This window comes from Dipodomys merriami, unplaced genomic scaffold (assembly GCF_024711535.1).
Source record: "Dipodomys merriami isolate MVZ:Mamm:240054 unplaced genomic scaffold, mDipMer1.0.p SCAF_14, whole genome shotgun sequence".
NCBI lineage: Eukaryota > Metazoa > Chordata > Mammalia > Rodentia > Heteromyidae > Dipodomys > Dipodomys merriami.
The window spans coordinates 24,399,282-24,424,289 of NW_027202715.1; the positions used below are offsets into that span (position 1 = coordinate 24,399,282).

The 25,008-nt window shown below is 37.5% G+C and overlaps 1 protein-coding gene across 2 annotated transcripts in view; it reads right to left on the reverse strand.

Moving 5' to 3' along the window:
• Positions 1 to 8,816: 8,816 nt before the first annotated feature.
• The window catches only part of Znf365 (zinc finger protein 365), a 74,078-nt gene continuing 57,886 nt past the window's right edge, over positions 8,817 to 25,008 (reverse strand). For both annotated transcript variants that reach the window (XM_070021023.1, XM_070021024.1), the window contains exons 3-5: positions 16,736 to 16,916; positions 12,866 to 12,903; positions 8,817 to 12,273 (exon numbers count right to left, since the gene is read on the reverse strand). In XM_070021023.1, coding sequence (XP_069877124.1) covers positions 12,012 to 12,273; positions 12,866 to 12,903; positions 16,736 to 16,916 — 481 coding nt within the window. In that variant the 3' untranslated portion in view covers positions 8,817 to 12,011. The remainder of the gene's footprint in view (positions 12,274 to 12,865; positions 12,904 to 16,735; positions 16,917 to 25,008) is intronic.

Sequence of the window (25,008 nt, forward strand, 5' to 3'; positions counted from 1 at the left end):
GAAAGAAAATAAAGAACTACAGGTTAATCTTAAAGAAGACAGAAAAGAAACAGAAAGCCAAGCCAATGAGAAAATGGGTAAAAGGCCTAAATGGGCACTTATAAAAGAAGGAATCCAAATGGTCACAGTCTTAAGAAAAATCTCAGCCTAATTTATAATCATGAGATGCCAATGTACACCCATGCAAACAGTGCTGGAAGGAAAATAGAATAATAGCAACTCTCAGTCACTGCTGGTATGATGATACATTGCTCCTATCACTTCAGCAAACGATTTATAATTACTCACTAAACTTAAATGTGCATTTCATAACATAGCAATTTCACTCTCAAGAGTTAATTCTTGTGTATTTCCACATATCTGGACACTGGTGGCTCACATCTGTAATCCTAGCTACTCAGGAGGTTGAGATCTGAGGATCGTGGTTCAAAGCCAGCCGGGGTAGGAAAGTCTGTGAGTCTTTTATATCCAATTAACCTCCAGGAAACTTGAAGTGCAACTGTGGTTCAAAGTGGTTGAACATTAGCCTTGAGCAAAATTGCTCAGGGACAGCACCCAGGCCCCTGAGTTCAAAACCTATGACAGACCAAAAAAAAAAAAAAATGTGTGAGAATGTTCTTAGCACTATTGCTAATTCATTGTTAGAGTAGATTTTTAAATAGTTGTGGTACACTCACATAATAGAACATCTCATAACAATGAAACTGAATGAACTACAGTTAATAAGTACGACATATGACATTTATTTGAGAACAAATAAATTCAGAGAAAAACAGAGAAGTCATGTACAGTAAAAGCTTATTTTTTTCTAAATTTCTAAGACAAACTGAAGAAAACATTATTTGCAAGGACTTTTAAGTCATTAATAAATATTTTTTTATTGCAAGGTCAGTCACAACTGTCAATTATATTACTTTAAAAATATACTCCCACTCATCTGGTTGAACCACTACTAAATATCCCCATGCTGCTGATCACATATATGGTATATAACATATGAGCACCGTTATATATTACAGACTGTGATAGACAATTTGCTCCAGGAAAGTTAGAATGAACTTGTGACTTTAAATGAGCATCATTATTCCACAATACTGTGAATTTCCGGAAATTAAGTAATCACTTAATCACGATCAAAAAAAAAAAATATATACTCATATATATTCCTTTGCATATAGATAATATAGTTCACATTTTAAGGTAATATATATTTATGTATGGAAGCAATGTTTCTTTAAATAATTGTTAAAACTGTTTAGAGCTCTCACTATTTACTCACGATTGTGCTAAAATTTTGTGTGGATTATCTATATAAATCTTCCACAGCAGGGTTATGATTTAGGGAACATGACTAACTATTTTTACATGAAATGAAAACCCAAAGAAAATAAATAACTCATGAAATGCTAATCTGACTACATAGCCCAAATCCAAACTAGTCCCCTCTTTAAGACTGAGACTGGCATATGTCACATGTTATACTATCTTTAGTAGAAAACAGTATCCAAGAAGGATGAACATATTTGTTTTTGATTTTTGTATTAGTAATTTTGTGATTGCATAATGAAATTCCTGCAGGTTAGCTTTATAAATAAATGTGGATGATTTATTTCATAGTCTTGGAGGTTCAGTGCCTTGATATTGACATTATTCAGTTCTGGTGAGGGGGTCTTGGCTGTGTAACTTCATTGCAGAATCATGTATATCAAAAGAACTCATTGCAAAAGAGGAAGGCAGAGAATCTGTGTCTCCAAAGTACTTTTGAAGGCATGAAGGGCATAACTTAAAGACTTCCCAGTTAGCCCTACCTCTTAAAAGTCTAATACCTCCTACCATCAACATTGTGGGGGCATATTGGAATCATCTGGGGACATGTCTAAAACCTTAGTAGCTTCTCTTTCATTAGAAATCTTGATCAGCATGAGTCTTCATTATGATGTTCAAATATCACTATTGTAGACCACTGAAAAATTAATCATTATGTTAGATTCCAGCTTTTATTCCTTTGTTAATTTTTACATTTTTTTCCCTAAATTTCCTATGAGTAAACTGGTTATTTAATATGTAAAACATTCCAAAATCAAAACCAGTAAAACAAGTAAATTCTGAGAAGTCTCACTCTCATTTCTCTTCCTCTGAGAAATGACCATTTTGTTGGTTTTTAGTTTGCTCTTCCATTATATCCATTTAAAAAATATATATGTATGTATATTTTGTACTCCACATTTTCTTGTAGAATGAAGACTACAATTTATTACAATTTTCATATCGACTAATGTATGTGTGTGTATAAATATTGTAAGAGACATTTAAAGAAAAGTACATTTGTGATATGCTCTTAAGAACTTTCAAATTTAAGGAAATTTAGACATTCAGCTATAATTATTTCACTGATTCTAGCACACATGTCAGAAGGTTACCCTATTCAACATATCTCAGTTTCCCCCAGCATAAGAAAAAGGAGACTAACGGTCTCTTAGCTCTGCCATGAGTGGTGGACCGTGAAGCACATCTAGATTGAGTTAGATAAACAGATATGAGGAATGTTATCAAATATTCAATATTTTGATTAAACTGATCTCATTTTCATGTTGTCTCATTTTTCTTTTTCTTTTTTTTAATATTATTTTATTTTATTTGAGAACATACTGTACAGAGGGGGTACATCATTTTTCTATGCCAACACTTTAGTGGTAAAGGCTGCAGAAAAGAATTTCAGCTAAATCAAGCATGACATTAAAAACAACAAAAAAATGAGGATGGACATTTTGCTCATGTTTCTACCAGTTTCTATTTATGAAAAATCATTGCATGCTTTATTTACTGTGATTATTAATGGTATTTTTTGATGACTAGAAGGTACAAAGTACCAAAATGGTCTACTTGCAAACTCTTCAGACAAGATGCACAGTAATCATCAGCATTAGGCTGAAGCTTAAGTGAATACTTTATGTAGTGATACAAAAATAAGGAGAAAGCATCCTAATGTTTAGCTTAAGTAGCCTTGAGTACTTGAAGACCAATGTTAGAAGATTTTAGGAGCAATATAAGTGGCCATTTGATAAACAAAATAAGCACAATTATTTAGGTCAGTTCTCTTGAAGAGGAATCCATATTTTAATATTATTTCCAATAACTCTTATGCTAACAAAAGGAGGTCTATTTAGAAATCAAATCATTGGAAATTCTCTGGGCTGTGGGGGTAGAGAGGGACCTGCGTTCAAGGGTTCTTATAGTTGGTTTGGAGAAGCACAATGAATTATATAACAACCTTATATTCTATTTTATATGTCTGCTCAACTCCACCCACCCCTGTAAGATTTCAATAGAAAAAGATTATTTTGAGCTATAAAGTGCCACACAATGACTTCAGAATCTAAGACTTTTCAAACATTCATTCTTTTTTGTGTTTATTTTAAAAAGTTATTATCCAAGAAATTGCAAATAGTAAGCTCTCTTTTCCGAAATGTGTGGATTCAATATTAGAAAAACATGGGCATATTTTACCTTGAGTATATTCTTTGGATAACAGCTAGAGAAAATACTTTCTTTTGGTGGGAGAACATTCATGGGTACAATCACTTTTCCATCAAAGTTCTTTCTTCCATTTGGCCTTGTTTTTACCTGATAACTAAGTTTTGGTTTCAGACAAGGGATTCCCCTGCCCTAATCCAGAAATGTTTGTTCTAATCAAGTGGAAGCCCAGGATATTGGGTCCTGGATTGGGACCTCTGCTGGGGAGGGACTGAGACATTTACACAGAGCTGATGATGAACCAAGAATAAATTCAGAGGTGAAACCAAAATGAAGAAAACCAAGCCAATTATGTAATATAAGTGTCAATCCAGAAAGTAAGTCAAGAATATTGATACCATAATTAGTAGTAGACCCAATGCTTCTTTCAAGAATAATTCTGAACACTGTAAATGGAATAAAAATTATCCTTTTTAAAGGATAAAATCAGCAAGTTGTTATATCAAAAGGCACAAAAATGATTTTTTTCTCAAGTGGGGAGAATTTTGGAGAGGCAAGTTGAATTCTAAGAGATTGGAAATTCAAGGTTTTCCTAGACTACACTTGGGAAGAAAAATCAGCAAAAGTTTTAATGGTCTTATAAGACCTCAAAGGAAGATTCAAGGCACCTCAAACGTACAAGTCCTCAAGAAATTTGCTCATTTCTAAAGTTGTGAGGATAGGAGATTGAGAAGAGTAAAGCAGAAGAAAAAAGTAGCTTGCTTTGCATATGGACTTGTAATCAAAGCCTAAATCTGAAAATCAGTGTTTCATAGTGCTGATTATGCCAGAGGGTGCAAACAAAATGACTAGACTAGGTAATCAGTTGGAAACCCTGACGGACAATACTTCAGGGATGAAATCATAAACAAAGTGAGATTTTCCAAACCAGCCACCACCAAGTCCCTTCACTGATGATTTTAAAGTGGTTGGTTTGAATTCCATCTGCTTAGTACAGGAAAAGGTGCTTACATTTTGGGATCCTATACAATCTTTATATATACTTTCCAGCATTTAATTAAAAAAATTAACATGATATGAGTCAGGACATTACTCAAAATCAAGAGAAAAATAAAACAGAACCAGAACCCTGGGTGAACTTAAACATTGGAGTTATCAAAGATTTACAAATAACTACAGTCTGGAACTGTAGCTCAGTGATGACACACTTGTCTGTCATATGTGAGGCCTTGAGCCTTGAAGTCGGAGTCTTGCCCTTTTACTCAGCTTACTTGTTCATAGATGGTGCTGAACCACTGGAGCTATGCCTTCAGGCTGGCATTTTGCTGGCTGATTGAAGATGAGAGTCTTGCAGACATTTCTACCAGAGACAGCTTTGAAGTACAGTCCTCCAGGTCTGAGTGTCCTGAGTAGCTTGAATTACAGGCACTAGCCACTGGCACAGGGAGATATTTTTAATTTTAGTTTTTATTTTTATTTTATGTAAAGGTGATGTACAGAGAGGTTACAGTTACATAAGTAAGGTAATGAGTACATTTTCTTTTTTTCCCACTTGCTTTTCCCTCCTCTTCTTTTCCTACCACCCCCGCCCCAAGTTGTAAAGTTCATCTCCAGCATAGTGTCTAGTGAGTATCTCTGTTGCATTGGTCCACCATTTTATTATTTTTTTAAAATCACATCTAAGGCCATTGATACCCACATACACCAAAAGTACTTAGTGATGAACCAATTTATTCCAAGAAGTACATCTGGCACTGGAGATATGCTAGGGACAGAAAATGTAAAGTTGGCCCCTTATTTATGCAAACAACAGAATAGCAGGGGAGGCAGACATGAGTCAAGTAATCACACCGTGAAATATCAAGGTGGGGAGGGGAGGGCATGACTGGCTCAATCCTATGAGGAGGAGGCATATAAAGTTCTGAAAGTTGGCAAGTTGATTTGGGGAAGTGACTGCTGACCTGAAATTTAAAGACAAAGTAGAAATAAGTCAGGTGAAGAAGGAGAAGGGCAATTCCAAGCAGAAAGAATAAAATCAGGGTTTCCCAGATGCTGAGAGGGAGCTGGAGGCCAGAGGGGAGTCACGCAGCTAGCTGGGTGGAGAAGCAGGTCAGAGCTAGAGCGTGATGGGGAAGGTTACTGTCCACCCCCTTTTCCTTACCCCACTCTATGCTTCTTGGAATTTATGCTTAAAAGAAGCCAGGTTTCCTGCACTATGATGTCAAGAGCACCTCATGTGAGGATGAGATTAAAGTGGTATATTCCTGAAAGTTGGGCAAGGAGAGTTTCTTTCCTCAACAAGAATTTGAGATTGAGAAGGTTGAGATTCAAAAACAAAAACCAAATAAAAATAACTTTTGATTCTTTTAAGATGTATCCAACTGAGGTGAATGCAGTGCCACTTTCATCAGTCAGCAAATTGCTAACATGTTATTTGCAAAATCATGTGCACTAAGCACAGATTTCAATAATTTGAATGCTGTGAATGTTTGGCAAGCTGGGGTGGCCAACAGTGGTCAAGTTTAGATCTCTCATAGTAGCGTGATTAAAGCAGATGCAGTAAATGATAGTAAATATTAAGTGGAACTTTAGGACATTGAAAAACCTTTGCAAAATCAATCAATGCATGACTTTTAGACTATTCACCAGGTTTGTTACCAGTGAGGAAACTCAATGTTATGAATGAGTGCTGAGTAAGCCTCAGAAAGACAATATTCTACTTTTCACTCTGGCTCCTAGAAATTTTTTCAAATTTCTTAAGACCTTCGTTCATTGTAAATATGGTGCAGTCACCATCTTAAGTTTTTTTTCCAAGAAAATAAAAAAGTTGAATACTAATCAAAATTACCAGGCAAATGTCTAGAAGAAGGCATGACATTGGACTCTGACATATTAGTCAACATTTGTCAGTTCAACATTGCCAGGTTCTTCCTCTGTTGGAAAGAATGGCTGTCAATTCAACTGACACCAGAGGAAGGGGTTGGCTGGCATTCAGGAGTCATGTTCTAACAAAAATGAACCTTCTCTGGCTAACTGAAACCACACTCTGTGAGGTAAAATGCTTCTGTTCTCAGAAGCACTTCATGCTGTGATGTGTGTCTCCTATTTCTCCAACTGCTGCTTCTCCACCTGCTAAGAGAAGCAAAATTATACCTGCTCATTCTGTTTCAAAGGACTCTACAAACATAAACGTGGGCATGTGTTATGAAAAAGTTTACAAAGCCTAAGATGTTGATATAAAATCTCCCAAAGCAATCTGCAGTATCAACACTAAGTTTTATGTGGCCAACATCTGTATTAATGTAGCTGCTGTTTAGAACTCTTATTATCGTTTTACCTATCTATATTATTACCTAAGATTATCTAAATTTTAATATTATCGATCTTATCTATGTACCCATCAAGCTAGCTGGTTCATTAACATACTAGAGTTTGAACTCCAGGCCTTCAGACTGCTGGGCAAGCATTCTACCACTTAGCTACAATCCTAGCCATAGACTAAACTACAGAATCTCAGGGCTATAGTTTCCTACCCAATATAGAATCCCACCAACTATATAAAGTAACTCAGAGACCAAGGGCTTGCTTTAATACATGATAACCTCTTTTGTATGAACACTTAGAAATTTATCATTCAAGTTCAGGCATTTTTGCTCATGTCTATGTACCTGCTGTTTAGATAAGAAGATGTTGGTCTTGTCAACAGGCAAGACCACAAAACCTGTAGAAAATAAACTAAATCAAAAAAGTGGTAGAGCAACTGCCTGATAAGCATGTGTCCCTGAATTCAAACTCCAGTACCACCAAAGAAAAATAGAAAAAAAATTCATTGTTTGAATTTCTGTTTATTTACAACTCTCTCTCTCTCTCTCTGATTTCAATAATGCCTTGATGGCTACAAAATAAGTATTTTTCCATGTGACAGTTCAGATATCTGAGGACAGTTACTGTATCTCTTTTCACGGGACTAAAGTCATTTACCATTTTAGGCAATTGCCACCACATATGCCAAATTTTCAGAGTCCCTATTGCAGGGTGGGCAGAACTCAGCCAGCCTACAGATGAGGTTCCTCCACTGGCTAGTCCTTTTCTATCCTGGAACAAGAGCTTCAAATAGATCATAGAGCAACAGCCTAAGTAGCTCTTTCTTAAATGGAAATTCCATGTGCGTCCATTTTACTAATACAGAATGTAGACCAAAAGAACTTCACTCCACAAAGTAAGAATCAAATCCAAATTGTTATATGCTCTATTTGAAATACTTGAAATGTTTCCCAGCTTATGTTCAGGACTGCATATAAGCCATCCCTGGAATTCATTTGTGAAGGATCTACACTGTGCAGGCAGTATACGAGACTCAGGCTAATATTCTCCAGTGAACAGGTATGTTACGTATTTCTCAGAAAGGTATCACCATGGCTCAGGAGGTAGAGCCATGAGTGACAAAAGCCAAGTATGGTAAACACAGGATTCCAATGGTGTAACTCCTTTGAACAACTTATACTTTAGCAAAATGAGCAAGAAACGGAAATATGAGTTGTCAGGAGGGGATTGAGGTCATGAAGAGGGAGGGAAAATGTATAGAGAGGGTGAGAAAATACAGTTTTAATATTCAACATACCTATGTAAAAATGGAACGAGGAAACTTGAGGGGATGGGTGCTGTTGCGGACAAATGATGGAAGAGATGCATTGATCAAGATGGATTGTACTCATAAACTGAGATACTGAATAGAAACCTGTACTTAAAGGTAATTTTTTTAATTGTAAAAGACATGGAATATAAAATGTAATTTTGACCTATAACCTAGTAAGCCCATTGATTTTAATACTAGTTAAGTATTAAGAGAAACTTAGAGCAAATGGAGTCCCCTACATTTTTATAATTCCATAGCTCTTAAATGACCAGTGGCAGAGTGATTCTGTCAGTGATTTACTTCTCTTTGCTGTCCAGTCTAATCAATCTTCAGGCTTCGCAATGAGTAGTATCACTGATGTGGGCTGGGATGTACACTATGAAATCTGCCTATAATTTTTGCTGAGAGTTGACGAGTTTAAAAAATATGATTTAGGAAAATTACTCATAGTTGTGGAGGAAGATGGGGAAATGCCAAATGGGTTGGTGATGAAGATGTCACAGCATGAACATATGCAAAAAGAACTTTTGGATATAGACATCAGATGAACAGAAACAAGATAAGTTTTCAAGAATGTTTATGGGTGAACAAGGTCAAAGTAATTATTACACAGTGTGCAGCTCATTTTGGAAGACCATTTTGTACACTGTTAATGAACCAACAAACCTGGCTTCCCCAAAAGCATTAAACAAAACATACCAACACATTTGTCAGAAATATAGCTTTATTATCATAATATTTTATAATTAAAAATTTCTTTTTTAATCCTGGGAACAGAATATTCCAACTTCTATACAAGTGACCCTGCAGAATACTGGGAAACAGTGTCTAAGCAGTCTGAACTTTGCAGATAAAAATCTACCATTAGGTTTGGGAGAAGAAAGAAAATGGAAAGAAAGACTGTTCTTCCTTACATAACAAATAATAAAATTCTATCTATTCCCCAGTTTAATCTTGAACATGTTTTCCCAGAAACTTTGGTGATGTCTTCAAAAAACCCCACTGCCTTAATTCTAAGGCTGATTGCCTGTGGTGGCAAGGAAACTTTTAAAATAAGACCTGAAGTGGAACATGGCACATGCCGCAGGCCATGAAGTGTAAGTGGACGCTATTCCACATTTCAAAAGTAAATTTGTTGTCTCAAAGGTAGTACAATATACACAAAACATTTCCTGGTATGGGGATAAGAATTCAGTTGTAAATTTTCAAATTAATGTAACAAATAAATCCCCAAATTATTTGTCTTGCTTAATACAGAGAGTGTAGCTATGATAGCATGATGCTTTCCCAAGATCACTGGTACCACTGTCAAAGAAGGCTACTATGTCCTTAATCATGTTAAATGAACATTAAAAAGCAACTTGAGTTATCCGAAATAAAATGGAAAAAAAAATCTAGCTATGCAAACTTTTGAAAGAAACTGTCATTGCGTACATTACAGAACAAAAGAAAAGCATGCAATACAGCCAAACAAGTCATGTTCCAAAATGTTCTAAAATGCAATGGTATAAGCATCAATAATGTAAGCATAAAGAATAAAGAACTTTGGAGGAGATTAATTATCCAGATAAATAACATCATTACATGTTTTTTTACAATATCAGCCTAAACAGTGATATTCATAGCAATAATTTTTCCCACTTGATAACTGCTAAGTATCACAAAAATGGTCTATCCCCACAAGTTCAAAGTCAAATCAACCACTCAAAAACACATTCACTATAATACACTGAAAATATCTGAAAATGATAAGTTATGTTTTTCATTTTTCTGGCATTTTAAGTAGCTGTTTTATTACCTATTTTTAATGTGCTGCTAATCTGATGCTTATTGCAATTACAATCATAATCCTACTTATGTTAATTAGGTTACAGTTTTAATTAAATAAGAGAATTCAATTTACATGAGCAAACTTAGATCATTTTTAACCACCCACCACAAACACATACACACTTTCTCCATGAATATTTAAAAATAAATTAATATACTTGACATTTATATTTTATATGTATATTATATATATTTATATATATTTATGGACAAAATTATTCTTGCTTCTAGAATGATGTCAACACTTTTAAATTCTGCCTGAGACCTGATGATGTAACTAAATTTAAGGAAAATAATTCATGAAAATTTGTTCCTGTAGAAAATGTTAAAACAAAAGGTTCTTAAAAGTTAGTTCTTGCTGGGGGCTGGTGGCTCATGTCTGTAATCCAAGCTACTCAGGAGGCTGAGATCTGAGGATCACAGGTCAAAGCCAGCTTGGGCAGGAAAGTCCGGGAGACTCTTATCTCTAATAAACTACCAGAAAACTGGAAATAACACTGTGGCTCAAATGGTAGAGCACTTGCCTTGAGATGAAGAGCTGAGGGACAGTGCCCAGGCCCAGAGTTCAAGCCCTATGACTGAAAATAAAAGTTCTTTATAGAAATGAAAGCCATTTAGAAATGAAAGCCATTTAGGGAGAAGAGTGTCATATTCCAGATTTTACATGCATTGTTTATTTCAGAAATTACTTTAGAATGCACTGTACAATAAACACCTCAAGTACTTGTTGAAAGATCAGAATGGAGGAAACCATGTAACCCGATGTTTCTTTGGGTCTGGATCAGTTTGGTTAACATATTTTTTCCCCAAGTCTTTCCACTTCCTTACGAATGGTACAATATCATTCTTTCTGATGGAAGAGTAAAATTCCATTGTGTGTATATGCCACATTTTTAAAGAATGTATATTTTAGTTTTACAAGAGCACAAAAGCAGCAGGAGGTGACTGGAGCTGCTGGTATAGCAGGTAAGCCAGTGAATAGAAGGTCATGCCTATAGTGGAGAAAGAGAGAGGGGGGAGGGAGAGGGAGAGGGAGAGAGACAGAGAAGAGGGAGGGAGGGGAAGGGAGATGGAAGGGGAGAGAGGGGGAGAGAGGAAGAGGAGAGGAGAGAGGGAGCGCACACGCGCTTACTGGCATACCAGGGAAGCAGGTGTTTGAAGACTGAGCCATACCTGCAGCATGTCCAGAGTGGTTCCAATGCACTCTGTGTGGCCTCTACTGGCATTCTTTGTACTCAGGCACAACACCAATGGTACTGTTGATTGCAAGGGTTTTATTGGCTTCCTGACCACAGCCACAGAAGCACTTATTAAGAGAGAGGTTCACAGCATTATCTGAGGATGCAATGTATTCAGCTAAAGAAGACAGCATGGGTGTGTCAAGATCCAAATACACATGCATGTAAAAATGTAAAATCTGAGTCAAACAAATAAACTAAAACACGATCTGTCAAAATGAAGACTGAAGTCTGACTGAGCAAATCGCTTAAGCGATCCAAAGATCAGAGTCTTAATTAACCAGAATACTCAGGGATGAGGGAATGAAAAATGAATTGCTATTTTGGAGGCTTTCAAATAAACTGAAGGTTAAACACAATATATATATTTATATATTTATATTTCACTGCTATCAAAAGAGCTTTCTATCTCTTTTCCTTCTCTCACAATGTAAAAGAACAGTGGGCACAGGTGAAATTTCTCCCAGAGCCTGACATCTTGTGTAGAATTGGTCCTGAGTATTAGTGATCATAATGTTCAGACCGAGACACCCTACTGGACACTGGGCCAAACTTCCAAGTTGGAGGTTTATTTTACTAAAATTATGGGATCGTTTTTTCTGTTGTGTGTTTATTCTTTAGGTGATTTGCATCTAGAAGGAGGTTGTCTTACAATTCTGGTTCACTAGGATTCCCCTTGGTTAAATTCTGGTTAATGGAGTGCTTAAATGTGTTACATTCTTTGCTTTTCCAATATGTCTCCCTACAGGATATATCCAAAGAACAAAACAGTTGGCCCTTATAGCAATGTTCCTCAGAGCCCAATGGTGATGCTCCCAGAGCCTCCCACCCTTTTAGATGATGTTCACAATGGCAGTTGGCTTCTTTTTAGCCATTTTGGGCCTGAGATTGCCTTTCCGGCTAAGCCCCAGCAGCTCTCCTTTCTTGGATGATCTGCAGAGTTCTCTTGCGGACTCAGCTTGCTCATGAATGGACTTGGCAGGCTGCATGCCGCCTCTGTCATCCTTGGCTTTCTTCAAGAAGTTTCTTCCCTTTGGATGGAAATGGGCCTTGAGATCGGGGTGGTTACACACAGAATGTGGGTGCCCTCGGCTTCTACAGTGGTTGGGTAGGAATGAAGAGGTGAGCAGACAGAGAGACATTTTTAAACATTAAAACAATTTTAAGTACTTGTTGCACAACCATGTCTGTATCCTACCATGTTGAGCATGCAGATATTGGTAATTTTCTTTTCCTAAAAGTTTGTGTTCTCCATGATTTCATGATACTAAATTCCCAAGGAAATAACATCAATTCTATTACCAGAGATAAAACTGAGGCACCTTTAAGCAGCAACCATAATGATACACAGAGATGATGGGACCAGATCCCATATCTCTTGACTAAGTACTACAAAGCGAATGAGAAAAATCTATTGTACAGATAAGCAATGTAGTATCCACACTGCATTAATAGTATCATAGAATTATCATGACTACACTATACCCCAAAAAGAGAAAACTACACCAGATAAGACCAGAAAAATACTACGTTAATGTATTGGAGTCTCATCAACAGTTCACACATGCAGGTTAACTTTCACCTAACCTTCTCAAATCCACTTATAAGTAGCATATAAAAATGCAACAGTGAAACATACAACACAACCATTGTTCAATGGCCCAAGAATAAAAAAAGGTATACATACAGGCATCTGTGTTTCCTATTTGAGGAGATATCTGTAAGCTAAAGGGAAACAAGTAAGAAAAACATTACTTCTCTTGAAGGCTGGATGTGGTTTATAAAATATTGTGCTTTTAAGAAACTGCATTTTTTATTAAGGAGATAAGAAACATATTAGCATTACCATAGCACCATCTATCACATCAGAAGACTTGTTTTTGTCTCTGTTTCCTTTGGGAGCTTCTTGGGCACCTGTTCCCAGTCTTCCTAGAAGTTAGCATCAGCAGAACTTAAAATTTTCCAAAAGCTGAAGAGCTTCCTACTAGATCCATCTTAGAAATGATGGGCCATCATTTCTTGTGTGATCTAACTGTATTTGAAGCTAATTTACTATAGCAGTGGCTGGTCACAAAGTGTCAACTAAGAGGAAATTGGCATAAAATCTTTATTGTCTAAAGCACATCATTTCTAAATGAGGGCACACGAAGACCGACCCCATGAATGTCCCTGAGGCCATCTATCTTTGAGATTATTTCCACTCCTAATAGTCTATGCAATAAAGTATCTGCATATACTTTGGTGCACGGGCTCAGAATGTCTTCATTTGCAGAATAAATTGGTAATTACCATTTGTGATCCAGATGTCATCCAGCCATTTATAGACAAATCAAATGAATTCTCAGCTTTTAGCTCCCAACTTTCCCCCTCCCCATAGAACTCTCAAAGCTAGACAATGTCAAGTCTCATCAGTAAGTAGACTGGAAGAGGGAACAATAGAGAAAATGTGGAAAATTAGTCTGGCCAAGACTATCTGTGAGAGAGTGATTGCAAGATCCCCTGAGGATACCAAAATCTGTGGATGTTCAAGTCCCTTATATAAAATGACATGATATTTACATATAACCTATAAATATCTTCCTATAAACATTAAGTCACCTTTAGGTTACTCATAATACATAATACATGTAGTTGTACAAAGTTATTTTATTTCACTATTTAGAGAATAACAAGGAAAAGTCTGTACTGATTAGTACAGACTTAATATTTTCCCTAAATTCTTGCATTCTGCAGTTGTTGAATCCATGTGCATAGAACCCACAGAGAGAGCCCACTGTATTTCTAAATTATAAGCATAGTGTTTCAACTTGCAACTGGTTTCAGGCAACTGGCCAACTCAGTTAGATCTTCTCCCACGGAACCTTTCTATAAATGGCAGCACCACATGCCCACTTATTCAGAGCAAAGCCTTGGATTCCTCTTTATTCCCCTTTTTCCCCTTTATCTGCTAAATCTAATCCAGCAGCAAGGCCAATAGTTCTTATAGAGCCCATTTCTTGTCTCTACTTCTAATGCTGTCACCCAGCAGCCATTCCTCTGGCTCCCCTCCAGTCTGACATGCCCTCCAATGGCTTCCCTGTGCACTCAGGAATAGATCTAAGCTTGTTATGTGACCCAAAGGTCTGGCTGGACAAATCCGTCCTAACTTGCACCTTTTCTTACTTTACCTTTTCCTATTCAACCATGCCAAGCTAGTTCCCTCTGAAGGCACCTTTCCCTTGCCTAGAACATTCTACTTTCTACAGAGCTGCATTCGGTCTGCCCTCCATGTGCAAAAGCTGCCCCTTCTGGGCCACCTTGAGCAGCTCAAACATACCATCTTACTTTCTGTCTAGACAGTGGTTCCCACTATGTAAGAGTGGCTTGGTTTACTTGCTCACCTACCATGATCCCTCCTCATTGAGAGCAAGGACCTTGTCTGTCTTGCTCACAGAAGTTTCTTCGGCATCTACTAAAAGCAACACCTTAAATAAATATGCGTTAAATAAAGTACCGCTAAATTAGCAGCCTGCAGGGAATAAATGCGATGCTTAAAACAAGATTATCCAAGCTGTTCCCTGACCTTCCCATTTGAGCAGTTCTGTGAGTGATTTTGGCAGATGGTATATTAGGTCACTTTGTGTCTAATTTGACAGCATTTTTCAGAGCATAAAGATAAAATATCTGAGTAAGCACACTGTATTTTTAGAAACCAGCCAGGTGAAAAGGAACATAAATGCTCAAGGGGATTAAGGGAAAGAAACAGATGCCAAAGCATTATTTCGGGTAAGGCAGTAAATGTGAGGGGATGGAAATTTTCCACAGTACAGAAGAATGTACGGCTAGAAGTCACCTTTAGAAAGAAGTAACTCACTTACCACGCTCAGGAGTGGAAAGGAAGCAAAGGGAAGAGGAGACGAGAAGGGAGGTAGGAGGCAATATGAGGGGAAAAGAAGATCCACACTGGGTTTGGATAACACGAGAGTAAGGCAGGAATAGCTTTTCTGACTGTTTTCAGAAGAGGACACTCAGGTGTTGCAAGCAGGAGGGGTTGGGGTTGTGACAGGCAGTCAGGCAGAATTTCTATTCATCCCAGTACACTCTGAGCATGGAGCTACTCTGGATGGTTCCAGAATCCTGGGATCTGGGGTGTTCTATATTTTCACTAAGCTGGGTCAGCTGGGCTAACAAACATAATTCAAAGCTTTCCCTGATATAAGCATCCAAGTTATTCTGTACATCTGCAGCCATAGCAATCCCAGGAGACCACATTAAGCACTCTGGTTATATCAAATACATGGCTCATTTAATCGTGGATGTATATTATCACAGAATAAATTAGGTTATGAAATAAATTTAGTCTATAGAGTCTGTAGACTAAATCATAAAGTAGCACATTATGGTCTGAAGTGTGGTTTAGGGGACACTACATAGAGAGAAGAGGAATTTGCCCAAAACTTCTAGAAATCAGGAACACATTCTGGGTCTTTCTCCAGCTACATCTAGGCAAGATGTATACCCTGTAGCTATGATTAGACACTGACAAGACTTACAAGGAGGAAAGAGATCAACTTGTTGGACTGACAATCTCCGCTTAGGAGCATGACACATAGAAGGTCACAGACACACCTGAGAAATAGTCATCAATCATGCAGTTGGAGATGAATACTCGGCTGAAACCTGAGCTAGAACCAGTTCATTCTTTTCTGTTCTGCTCTGATTATGTAAAGTTCTGTAGCTTACATACTCACCCGACATTGCCTTAGCTTACATACTCATACTATATTACTGGAAGGCTGAGTATACATTTTTATAATAAACATTGTGCAAGATTTCATTTTCTTCTTTCCTTCTCCTTTCCTGTCTCCTTGGCCTTCTTGTTGCCTCTCTCCTGCCTTCTTTCTCTTACTCAGCTGCCTTTCATTTCATTGCTCCTTCTGGATAATTCATTTCTTATTATATCATTATTCTTCTTTTAATCCCAACTTACAGAAGTTCAAACTAAACTTTTAAAAAAATAATCGGACCGTATTATTCTTTTGATGAACATAAATACTTCCTATTCTTTCTCTCATAATATAATCCACTTGGGGGAAAGTAAAAGAATTGTTCCAAATCTCCTAGGAAGGAGGTAAATTAGAATAAAGTTCAATACATAACAAAATATTACAAATAGACCACTTTTGGCTATACAAATATCCTTTTTTTGGGAACTGTATAGAGGGAAGATGGGACCTTACCTGCCTCACCTGCCGTGTGAGTAAACCTGCTCTGACACTGCCAAGAGACTAGGATTTAACTGAGGCTTGACCACTGGGCCTTTCCAAATATGAAAAAAGTTGCTTCCAATTCAGCATGGTGTGGAGGAAGAGGAGGAAAGAGTGGTAAAGTACACAATTAGGATTTAGCTTCCTCTCCAAAGTGCCTGGCTATCACTTCCCTCAAACATGCACAAAGCAGTGCTTTTAAATGACACCTAAAGAGCGTTCACCAGCCACCCGCTACTCATCCCTCCATCCTTGGCCCATTCCTACAGTGCCCAAGACCTCACATCTGCAGTTGAACAAGTGGGACTTACCACATGCTCGCTGATGTTACGGCTGAGGCCCACGGCCTGCTGGCTTTGATAGTACTCTAACTGCTTTTCTGCTAGTTCTACCCGTTGCAACAGATTCTCAATAAAGTCATGGAGTCGAGCTTTCCCCTGAACCTCCTTCTCAGCCGCTGCTTCCAGAAAATGGTTGAATGTTACAACTTCTCTGCAAGGCAAAAATGTGAGAATACAAAATGAAAAAAAAAAAAGAGAGACAGGAATGAATTCATTCAACACATACTGAGGGTTGTCTATTTTGTGTTAATTATCATCCTAGACAAGGCAGTTGTGGCAGTAACAAAACACAGCATCATGTATTGGTGACTGCAGGTAGAGGGTGAATTTTGGTAGAGGCAGATAGTCATGCTAAAATGTAAAAATAAATGCATGTCTAATGGCAAAAAGAGCTACCAAAGTTGAAACTGGATGCAAAGCAGTAAGAGGAAGGGAACAGGTAGAAAAAAAAATAAGGGATGATCTTCTGGATGAGAAAATGTTTGAATAGAGGAATAAGCTATAAGGACATCTAAGAAAAGTAAACCAGGTCAGCAAGGGACATGCAGATGAGTCAAGCACAGCCAGGAAACGTGTGTGTGGAGAAAGGAACTAAGGCCTTACTGATCACTCTAGATATGGTAGATGGTTTTAGATAAAGTGCTTTAACTTAAAATTTAAAAGCCTGGCTGCTTTCTACAGAGAAGGCAGGTATAGAGGCTAGAGACCCAGATGAGCACACTGATGAAGTACACTAAATGAATCACTTTACAGTAGTATATTTCTGAGCTAAGGATGAAATAACTCAAACACATGTCTACTAGGGAAGCTATTCCAGCACTGACATAGAGAAGCAACGAAACTAAAAAACTGAACTATGAAACTAAAAAACTGAACAAAATAATGAAATAAAATATATCGAGCAATGTTCTTTGTTAAGTACATAATTCATTACAGATTCACAAATCCAGAACATTTGTAATAACCTTATTATGGCTTTCCATTTTCCATTTATTTGTAATAAAAGTATGAAAATAGTTTGCTGCTTTTTAAACTAGACAAGATCCTTGTAAAATGTTATAATACACGTTAACAATGTGAAGAAGGAAAGAGCTGGAACTCCATTCTTTTGAGCTCAAACACATGAACGTGGACAGTCATCTTTTCTATCATCTCTTAAGGAATACACAGGCATCCCTTCACTTCCTTGCTCTCTCCTTCAATTCCCCTTTTCTAGACCTTGTTTTTCCAGCAAACTATCAGTTACTCAGCACTACCAAAAGATGTACATGGGAGTAACGTAACCCATAAATTAATCTGGTAAATTGAAACTCTTGCACAACTACCTAAAGATACTATTATTAATGATGATGTTGATGGTGATACTATATAGGACCACAGTTCATCTATTGCTTTTATTTACTAAGAAATTCTTGTCACCCTCTTGCATGTTCCACCATCCCTACTGGGGTTAGTAAGTTGCATAATTTTACTTTTTACTACATCCTGGATACAGTATTCCCTTTATGTGTCTTCAAACTTTCTCAGCCTCCAAGAGTGGCCACTCATTGTCTTGACCACACTCAAGTTATGCAGTCAAGACTCTAAAGACTTTGATCATTATTCTATAAGTCTGCTTCAATATCGATTAGTGAACTCTAATTTTTATGTATCTAACATCATCCGGTGTAGACAGTCAATTCATCACCTCTTGTCTTCCTTCTCAACTCCAACTGATCTTTATTTTTCATGAAGTGCAATCATTTTTGAGTATTTAGGGGAATCTGACTCAGAAAATCACAGATTTACAAAAGATCTTTCCAACATGACAGGGAATAGTTCCCAACTCCTTTATTCTGTACAACTAGTCAGTGTGGTACTTTACAATTAGTCATGTTTTTTCTCTTGAAAATGTATTATGTCACACTTGGCCTCACAGAAACTTTACTAACAGTTTCTATAGAGTCATACCTCTCTGCAAAATCTTGGTAGTTATATATTCATTAAACAAAAGAGAACAGATTGAGTCTAACAATGATTCACCAACGAAAATGCTCTTGACTCCACCCACCTTTTGCTAGCTCCTTGTTCAGGCTGAAACACCAACCCCTAATATGTAATAACTACACTATCATTCAGTGCCTAACATATCGCCACATAAGAAAAAGACTCCTTTTGGGAAAGGTCTTTCATCAACAAATTTCAAGTTTGTTTCCACATGAGCCCTTAAGAGAAGACGTTCACTTTCCAATGTCCTGCTTGTTCAGACTAGGAGCAGAACCTACATGGCTTTGAAGGGGTGTGTGTGTGTGTGTGTGTGTGTGTGTGTGTGTGTGTGTGTGTGTGTGTGTGTGTGTGTGTGTGTGTGTGTGTGTGTGTGTGTGTGTGTGTGTGTGTGTGTGTGTGTGTGTGTGTGTGTGTTTATTTTTGTATTGTTTTACTAACCTACAGTTCATTCCTGCCATATGCTTTGATTTTCCTTCACGTGAGTAGTAGACCTTAACTAACTAACAGCAAGGGTAGAAGGCCCATACAGGTACTTCACAGACATTGTGTGGATCCTAGTAAAGGATTGAACAATATCAAAGATGAAAAGCCAGTAGAAACATGACCTAGAAAAAATATGGCTGCCATATCTTCTTTTGGACATTGAAGCTTTAATTCAGTTCCTTTGGACTTAAGCCCATTGAAGAGGTTTTTCTGGGTGATATTTAGAATAACTGAATCATAAAATCGTTTCTAAATTGTACTTACAGGGCAGAAAACAAAAGTTAGCATTTTTTCCCAGTTCATTTTTTTGACAATATTTGCTACTTTTATCTTAATACAGAGATATTTCACACTTTTAGAAAATATAAAAACTGGACAGGGCTTTGTTCATTCAACTGAATATGTATCAACTACACATATTCAAGTAAATATTTTTGTAGTTAATATTTATGCAAGAGAAGGGGAGAAAATTCTACAAACCAGAAGTAATTGTTGTCAACACCCTTGGTATTTTTTCTAGTCATTTTTCCCCTGCATATATTTACTATTCTTGGGTTGAAGACTGTATAGTCTAACATATGAAAAGACACCAACATCTGACAGCTTAATCTCACGGGATTAAAACCAAAGGAACAAATCTGAATACAACACTGCTTATAATTATAGCTGTATGTTTAAATCAAGTAATGTTTCACTACTGGTCCCACAGAAAACCTTAAAATTAATATTAATGTTGGTAGCTGATCATGGACAGTTATGTCATGTTGTAGAAGGATCTTTGTCTAGGCTCCTTCATCCAATTATCAATAATCTTCATAGTTTTCAACCAACATGGCAGGCAGTGATGCTAACCTAATGTCAATTTGTGAATCACATCAACTAGGAGAAAACAAAATGAAGATTACTGAAGTAAACCTGATGATTTAGTATGATTTTTGTCTTAAAAGATAAGTTAAACATACAGGACAAGAGTTGGAGGTGTTCATTGTGCTGGGATTGTGTGAAGTATCTTTATTAGATGAAAACTATAGCCAAAGTGAGTGACTAATTGTAGGATAGTAGGTGTGTATATCTCAGATCTTCCTTCCACATCCTGTTCATTTATAATGAATGATCTCCAGAACAACCTCTTTATTTCCCCTTCTTTACCCCAAGGCAAGGAATCTGCGACATTTTCTGAATAGGGGGAAATGGGTTTGATGAGATTCTATCTATAACCTCTATAATAATGGTATTCCAAACAGTAAAATGTCCATTCAAAGCGCAAAAGAGACCAATGGATCGCCATTTAAGAGAACAAAATGCTCGCTGTCATGATTTCAGATCCTACATTACTCCTAATCTTTAAGAAATTACCAACTTCTGCCTTTTGGCAATAGTATCTAAACAGAACATGCACCATTACCTGAAAACAATGTCAAAATATCCCCCCCCATTTCTCTACTACTGTGTATTCGTGTGCACTATGCCTTCCACATGTATTTACCAAAACAATGAACAGAGACTGGATGTAGAACCACTGAAAGTTCAGCTGGCTTCTATGAAGCCAGACATTAAAAATACTCACAAAAGTCTTAGAACAATACCACTAACTTGTTTTTGGAAAATATTACATTTTTGTATGTGAACAGGTAGTGAATATATATATATATATATGTATATATATATATATATATATATATATATATATATATATATATATATGGGAGAGGTAGAAAAGAAACAAATACTGAAATGCACAAGTATAAGGCTGAGTTGAATATGACTAAGAAAAAGAACAATATGATACTATCAGAGGGTTTGGTTTGCAGCTCTCACCCTCTGACTCACAAAACAGAAGCTGGAAGTCAGATGAGAAGATAAGGACCAACCTGAGTGAAATTCAATTAGGATTCAGGTACAGCTCAGCTTTAGGGAAGTTACCTGGTTCTAGGTCACTTCTAGCCCCATCTCTGATTTCTTATTTCGAGAAAAAGAGATTAAACATTGTTAAATCTAAGGATTTATGGAAAATATGCTTACTTAAAGCATTACTGGAGAGTGTAAGAAAGTTACCTTGAAGGTCATTATCATGTAGAACAGTCTGCAGACCTGAGAATCTGACAGTATCCCAGGATTCATGGTGGAGGTTATTAATACAAGGTTAATAATCTTGTATTTTTCAACTAACCTAGCACCGATGCCAACCTCATTTCAGTTTGTGAATGTATCACATCAACTAGAAAACAAACTGAAGGTGAGCATGGTGCTTTTATATCATTGTGTTTTTGTTTTAAAACTCACAAGACAAAGTTTGGAGAGGTTCAACACACTGGTGTGGAGTAAGGCAAATGTATTAGAAACAGATGATGCTAAGTGAAATGAACCCCAAGATAGGGACACAAGAGGTTTTTTCTTTGTCACTCTTGTTTTTAATGTACTATGTGATTTTTTGTTTTGTTTTGTATGTTCTTCTCCCATGGTATAACCAGCTGTCACCATATTTGATTCTGGTGCCCTGCATCTTGTATATACATTTTTCTAATTTGGGGAGTGGAAGGAAAATAACAAAATGCTGAGACAAGGATACAGATTGACCCATTGTAACAATGAAACCTACAAGACACTATTTGAAAATGAACTTTATAACTTTGGGTAGGGGAGGGAGGAGTTGGGGAGATAGGGAAGGAAGGGATACTAGGGGAAATACAAAAGGGGGTAACAAAGCTTGATAGGAAATGTATCCATTACCTTATTCATGTAACTGTAACCCCTCTGTACTGTATCTTTACAATAAAAAATTATAAAAAAAGAAAAGACCTTTCTTATACAAAAGAATACTTGTTCACTCAGGTGAACAAGTGTTACTTTTTATAAACATCATGTTTGTAAAACATTGTGTTACTTTTTACAAATTGGATAACATTGTGTTACTTTTTACAAACTGTACCCCTCAATTGCATCTTCTGAGAAAAGTTCAAAACAACTTAAATTTGAAAAAAAAAATCAGAGTTACACTATTATGTGAACAACATTACCTAAAAACACATTTAAAAGCGACAGAAGCCAAGCACCTATTACTCACATCCGTAATCCTAGATACTCAGGAAGCTGAAATCTGAGGATCATGGTTCAAATCCAGCCTAAGCAGGAGAAGTCTGTGAGATTCTTTATCTATAATTGGCCACTAAAAATTTGGAAGTGAAGTTATAGCTCAAGTGCTATAATTCCAACTTTAAGTGAAACAGCTAAGGGACAGAATCCAAGCCCTGAGTTCAAGCCCTGGTACTGGCACACACACAAAAATAACAGAAGTATGTAGGAAAATACTGTGGTAGTCAACACAATTGAACAGACATGAAGCTCTGCATTATTAATGAAGGACTACATATCAGCCTTATCCCCAAACCATTTTTTATGTCTACATGAACTCCCTTTCTGACTTAGCCAGACTTACATCTGGGCATGCTGTTCCCTCTGCCAGGATCTTTTTCCTTACATTTGCCCGAGTCCCCACTCCTAACAATCTCTCTAACCTCAGGAGCTCTTGCTAGGAACTATGCCCAGACATATCCCCAGGGGTAGCTGAGATGCTGCCTGTGTCCTCCGCATGACCTCACTATGCCATTTACTTCATTCAGTCAGAAAATTGGTGAGGATCTAGGATCCTGTATGCTCCTTCATTAGGATACACCAGCAGCTCACATGAGCTCAGAACACCACAGAGGCAACAAATTCCTAGGGAATATCTGAAATGTACAACTACAATTGAAAACTGTTAAGTATCAATGAGCTCTTTAGGTTTTTTTTTTCTTTTATCTCTTTCCAGACACTTCCTGGGACATAACACTTATGAGTAATACTCAGGTGCCTCCTACAGGAGTGGGGGTTGGGATCTAAAATAGGTATCTCTCTTCCGTTCTTAAAAACCACTCGAATATTAGCCTCTTCTCCCCAAGGCAAAGCTCTCTATCAAGTTATTTAAATTTCATTTTACATTACTGATTTATGAACTCTTCAGAGGTATATGAAATGATAAAAATACCTGCAGCTAAAAATAGTCTAGCTATTGATCACAGAGCACCTCAGACAGAATAAAGTGTCAGCTCAAGGCAAATACGAAGCAAGACTCAGCACCTCCTGCCTAGCACCATGAGCCTCCTGGTCAACTCAAAGGGCAAAGTGAGCTCATGAGCTTCCTGTGCAATAAAACACAAGCTGGAATTCTACCCTGGGCCCCATCTAGAGCCAGGGCCCATCTCTGTTTTTTGCTTCACCTTTTCTTGAGCTTTTCAAATAATCCATTATGGTTCCCAATTTCCTTAAAAAATTGTTTAAAGAACTCTCTCATGAGAAAATAAAAATGTTCTTACTGGTTCTAAGTAGGTCAATATATTAAGTTGCTCAGGTAAGATAGAGAGAAGAAAGGAGAGATGAAGAGAACTGAAGACATCGAAAATTTCCCTGGGTTTCCAAATTTTACCAACAGGGCATCGCTGAGAAACCATGTTTGACAGCTGGTTTATGCTAGGCTACTTTGTACTCTGCATGGGATATAGCTCGGAAAGAGAGGCCTTCATTTATAAAGATGAGCAAACACTGTGGAGCCAACAGACCCTGCTGTCCCATTGAACTCTGTATGTAACATGTTTCCTGGCCTGCTTCCTCGCTACAGATCAGGATGGACAGACTGTCTACTCACTGAATGACTTAAGTAAATGACAAGAAGTCTGAGTTGTACAAGCAAGTTACCAAGGTAATGGTGCCTTTTAAAGGCCAATACTCCACAGCCAGCTCCGGAAAGAAACCTAAATGGACGTTGCCAGCTCCTGCTCCCTCTCTATCTGTGTCACTGAGCTCTAATGGTTTGCTTGATGCCATCTTCCTTTCAGTCTATAAGCTCCTTGAAGGCGGGCACTTCATGTGGTTTTCCACACTGCATAAACCAGACCAGAGCAGCACCTGGCACAGCAGGCTCTCAGTAAATACTCCTCCCACAGGATGGGAATAGAGCAAAGGAGGAAGGGAAAAGAGAACTGGATTCTGTGTACCGTACCTCACAAAGCAGTAGGTTGGAATCACAAAGAGGTCCCTCACTGCATCAAAGCTTGGCACTGACACATGCCCCATCCTGACTGAGCAAGGACATCCGGAGAGCCAAGTTAAAAGCCCTTGTTTGGAGGTTAAAAGCCCTGGGCTGGGTGTTCTGGAAACTTAGTATCACGGTGATACTTATGATGCCACTGTTTTCCTGCTTCCAACACCTTTGATGACAGCTGACATTTTCTTTAATCACATCAGAAAAATAAATGATGTCATTGTGGCAGCCCTCTCAAAATAGCAATATCCAAAATGGGCCATGCTCAGAATTACATAAGCTCTGATGCTTTAGGCAAATATCACATTTTCAGAAGTATGGTAAGGACACTGAGCTAATGGAAAAGCACACGGCAGGGAAACTGCCTTCCGTTTCAGTGTGCTTCTAAATCTTTGTTCTTGGGCAAGTCAGTCCACAGCTCTCGTCCTTATTTTCTGTGAAATCCTCTCTCTGCGAAATGAGTGCAACACTCTGAAAGAGACAAGAGGTACCTTTCCGTTCTAAAATTTAAAGATTACACATAGCCCCTCCAGGAGCTATCTTTGACAGCCCACCCAGCTACCCTATCAATGCCACTGTCAGCTAGCCAACCTTGTATATTCCACCCTTCCTTCTCATTTCTTCTGGGTAGAAATGTCTCTCTAGGTAGAAAGGTCTGTTCTCGAATGATTCATCCATTTGAAACTGTGGTTTACAT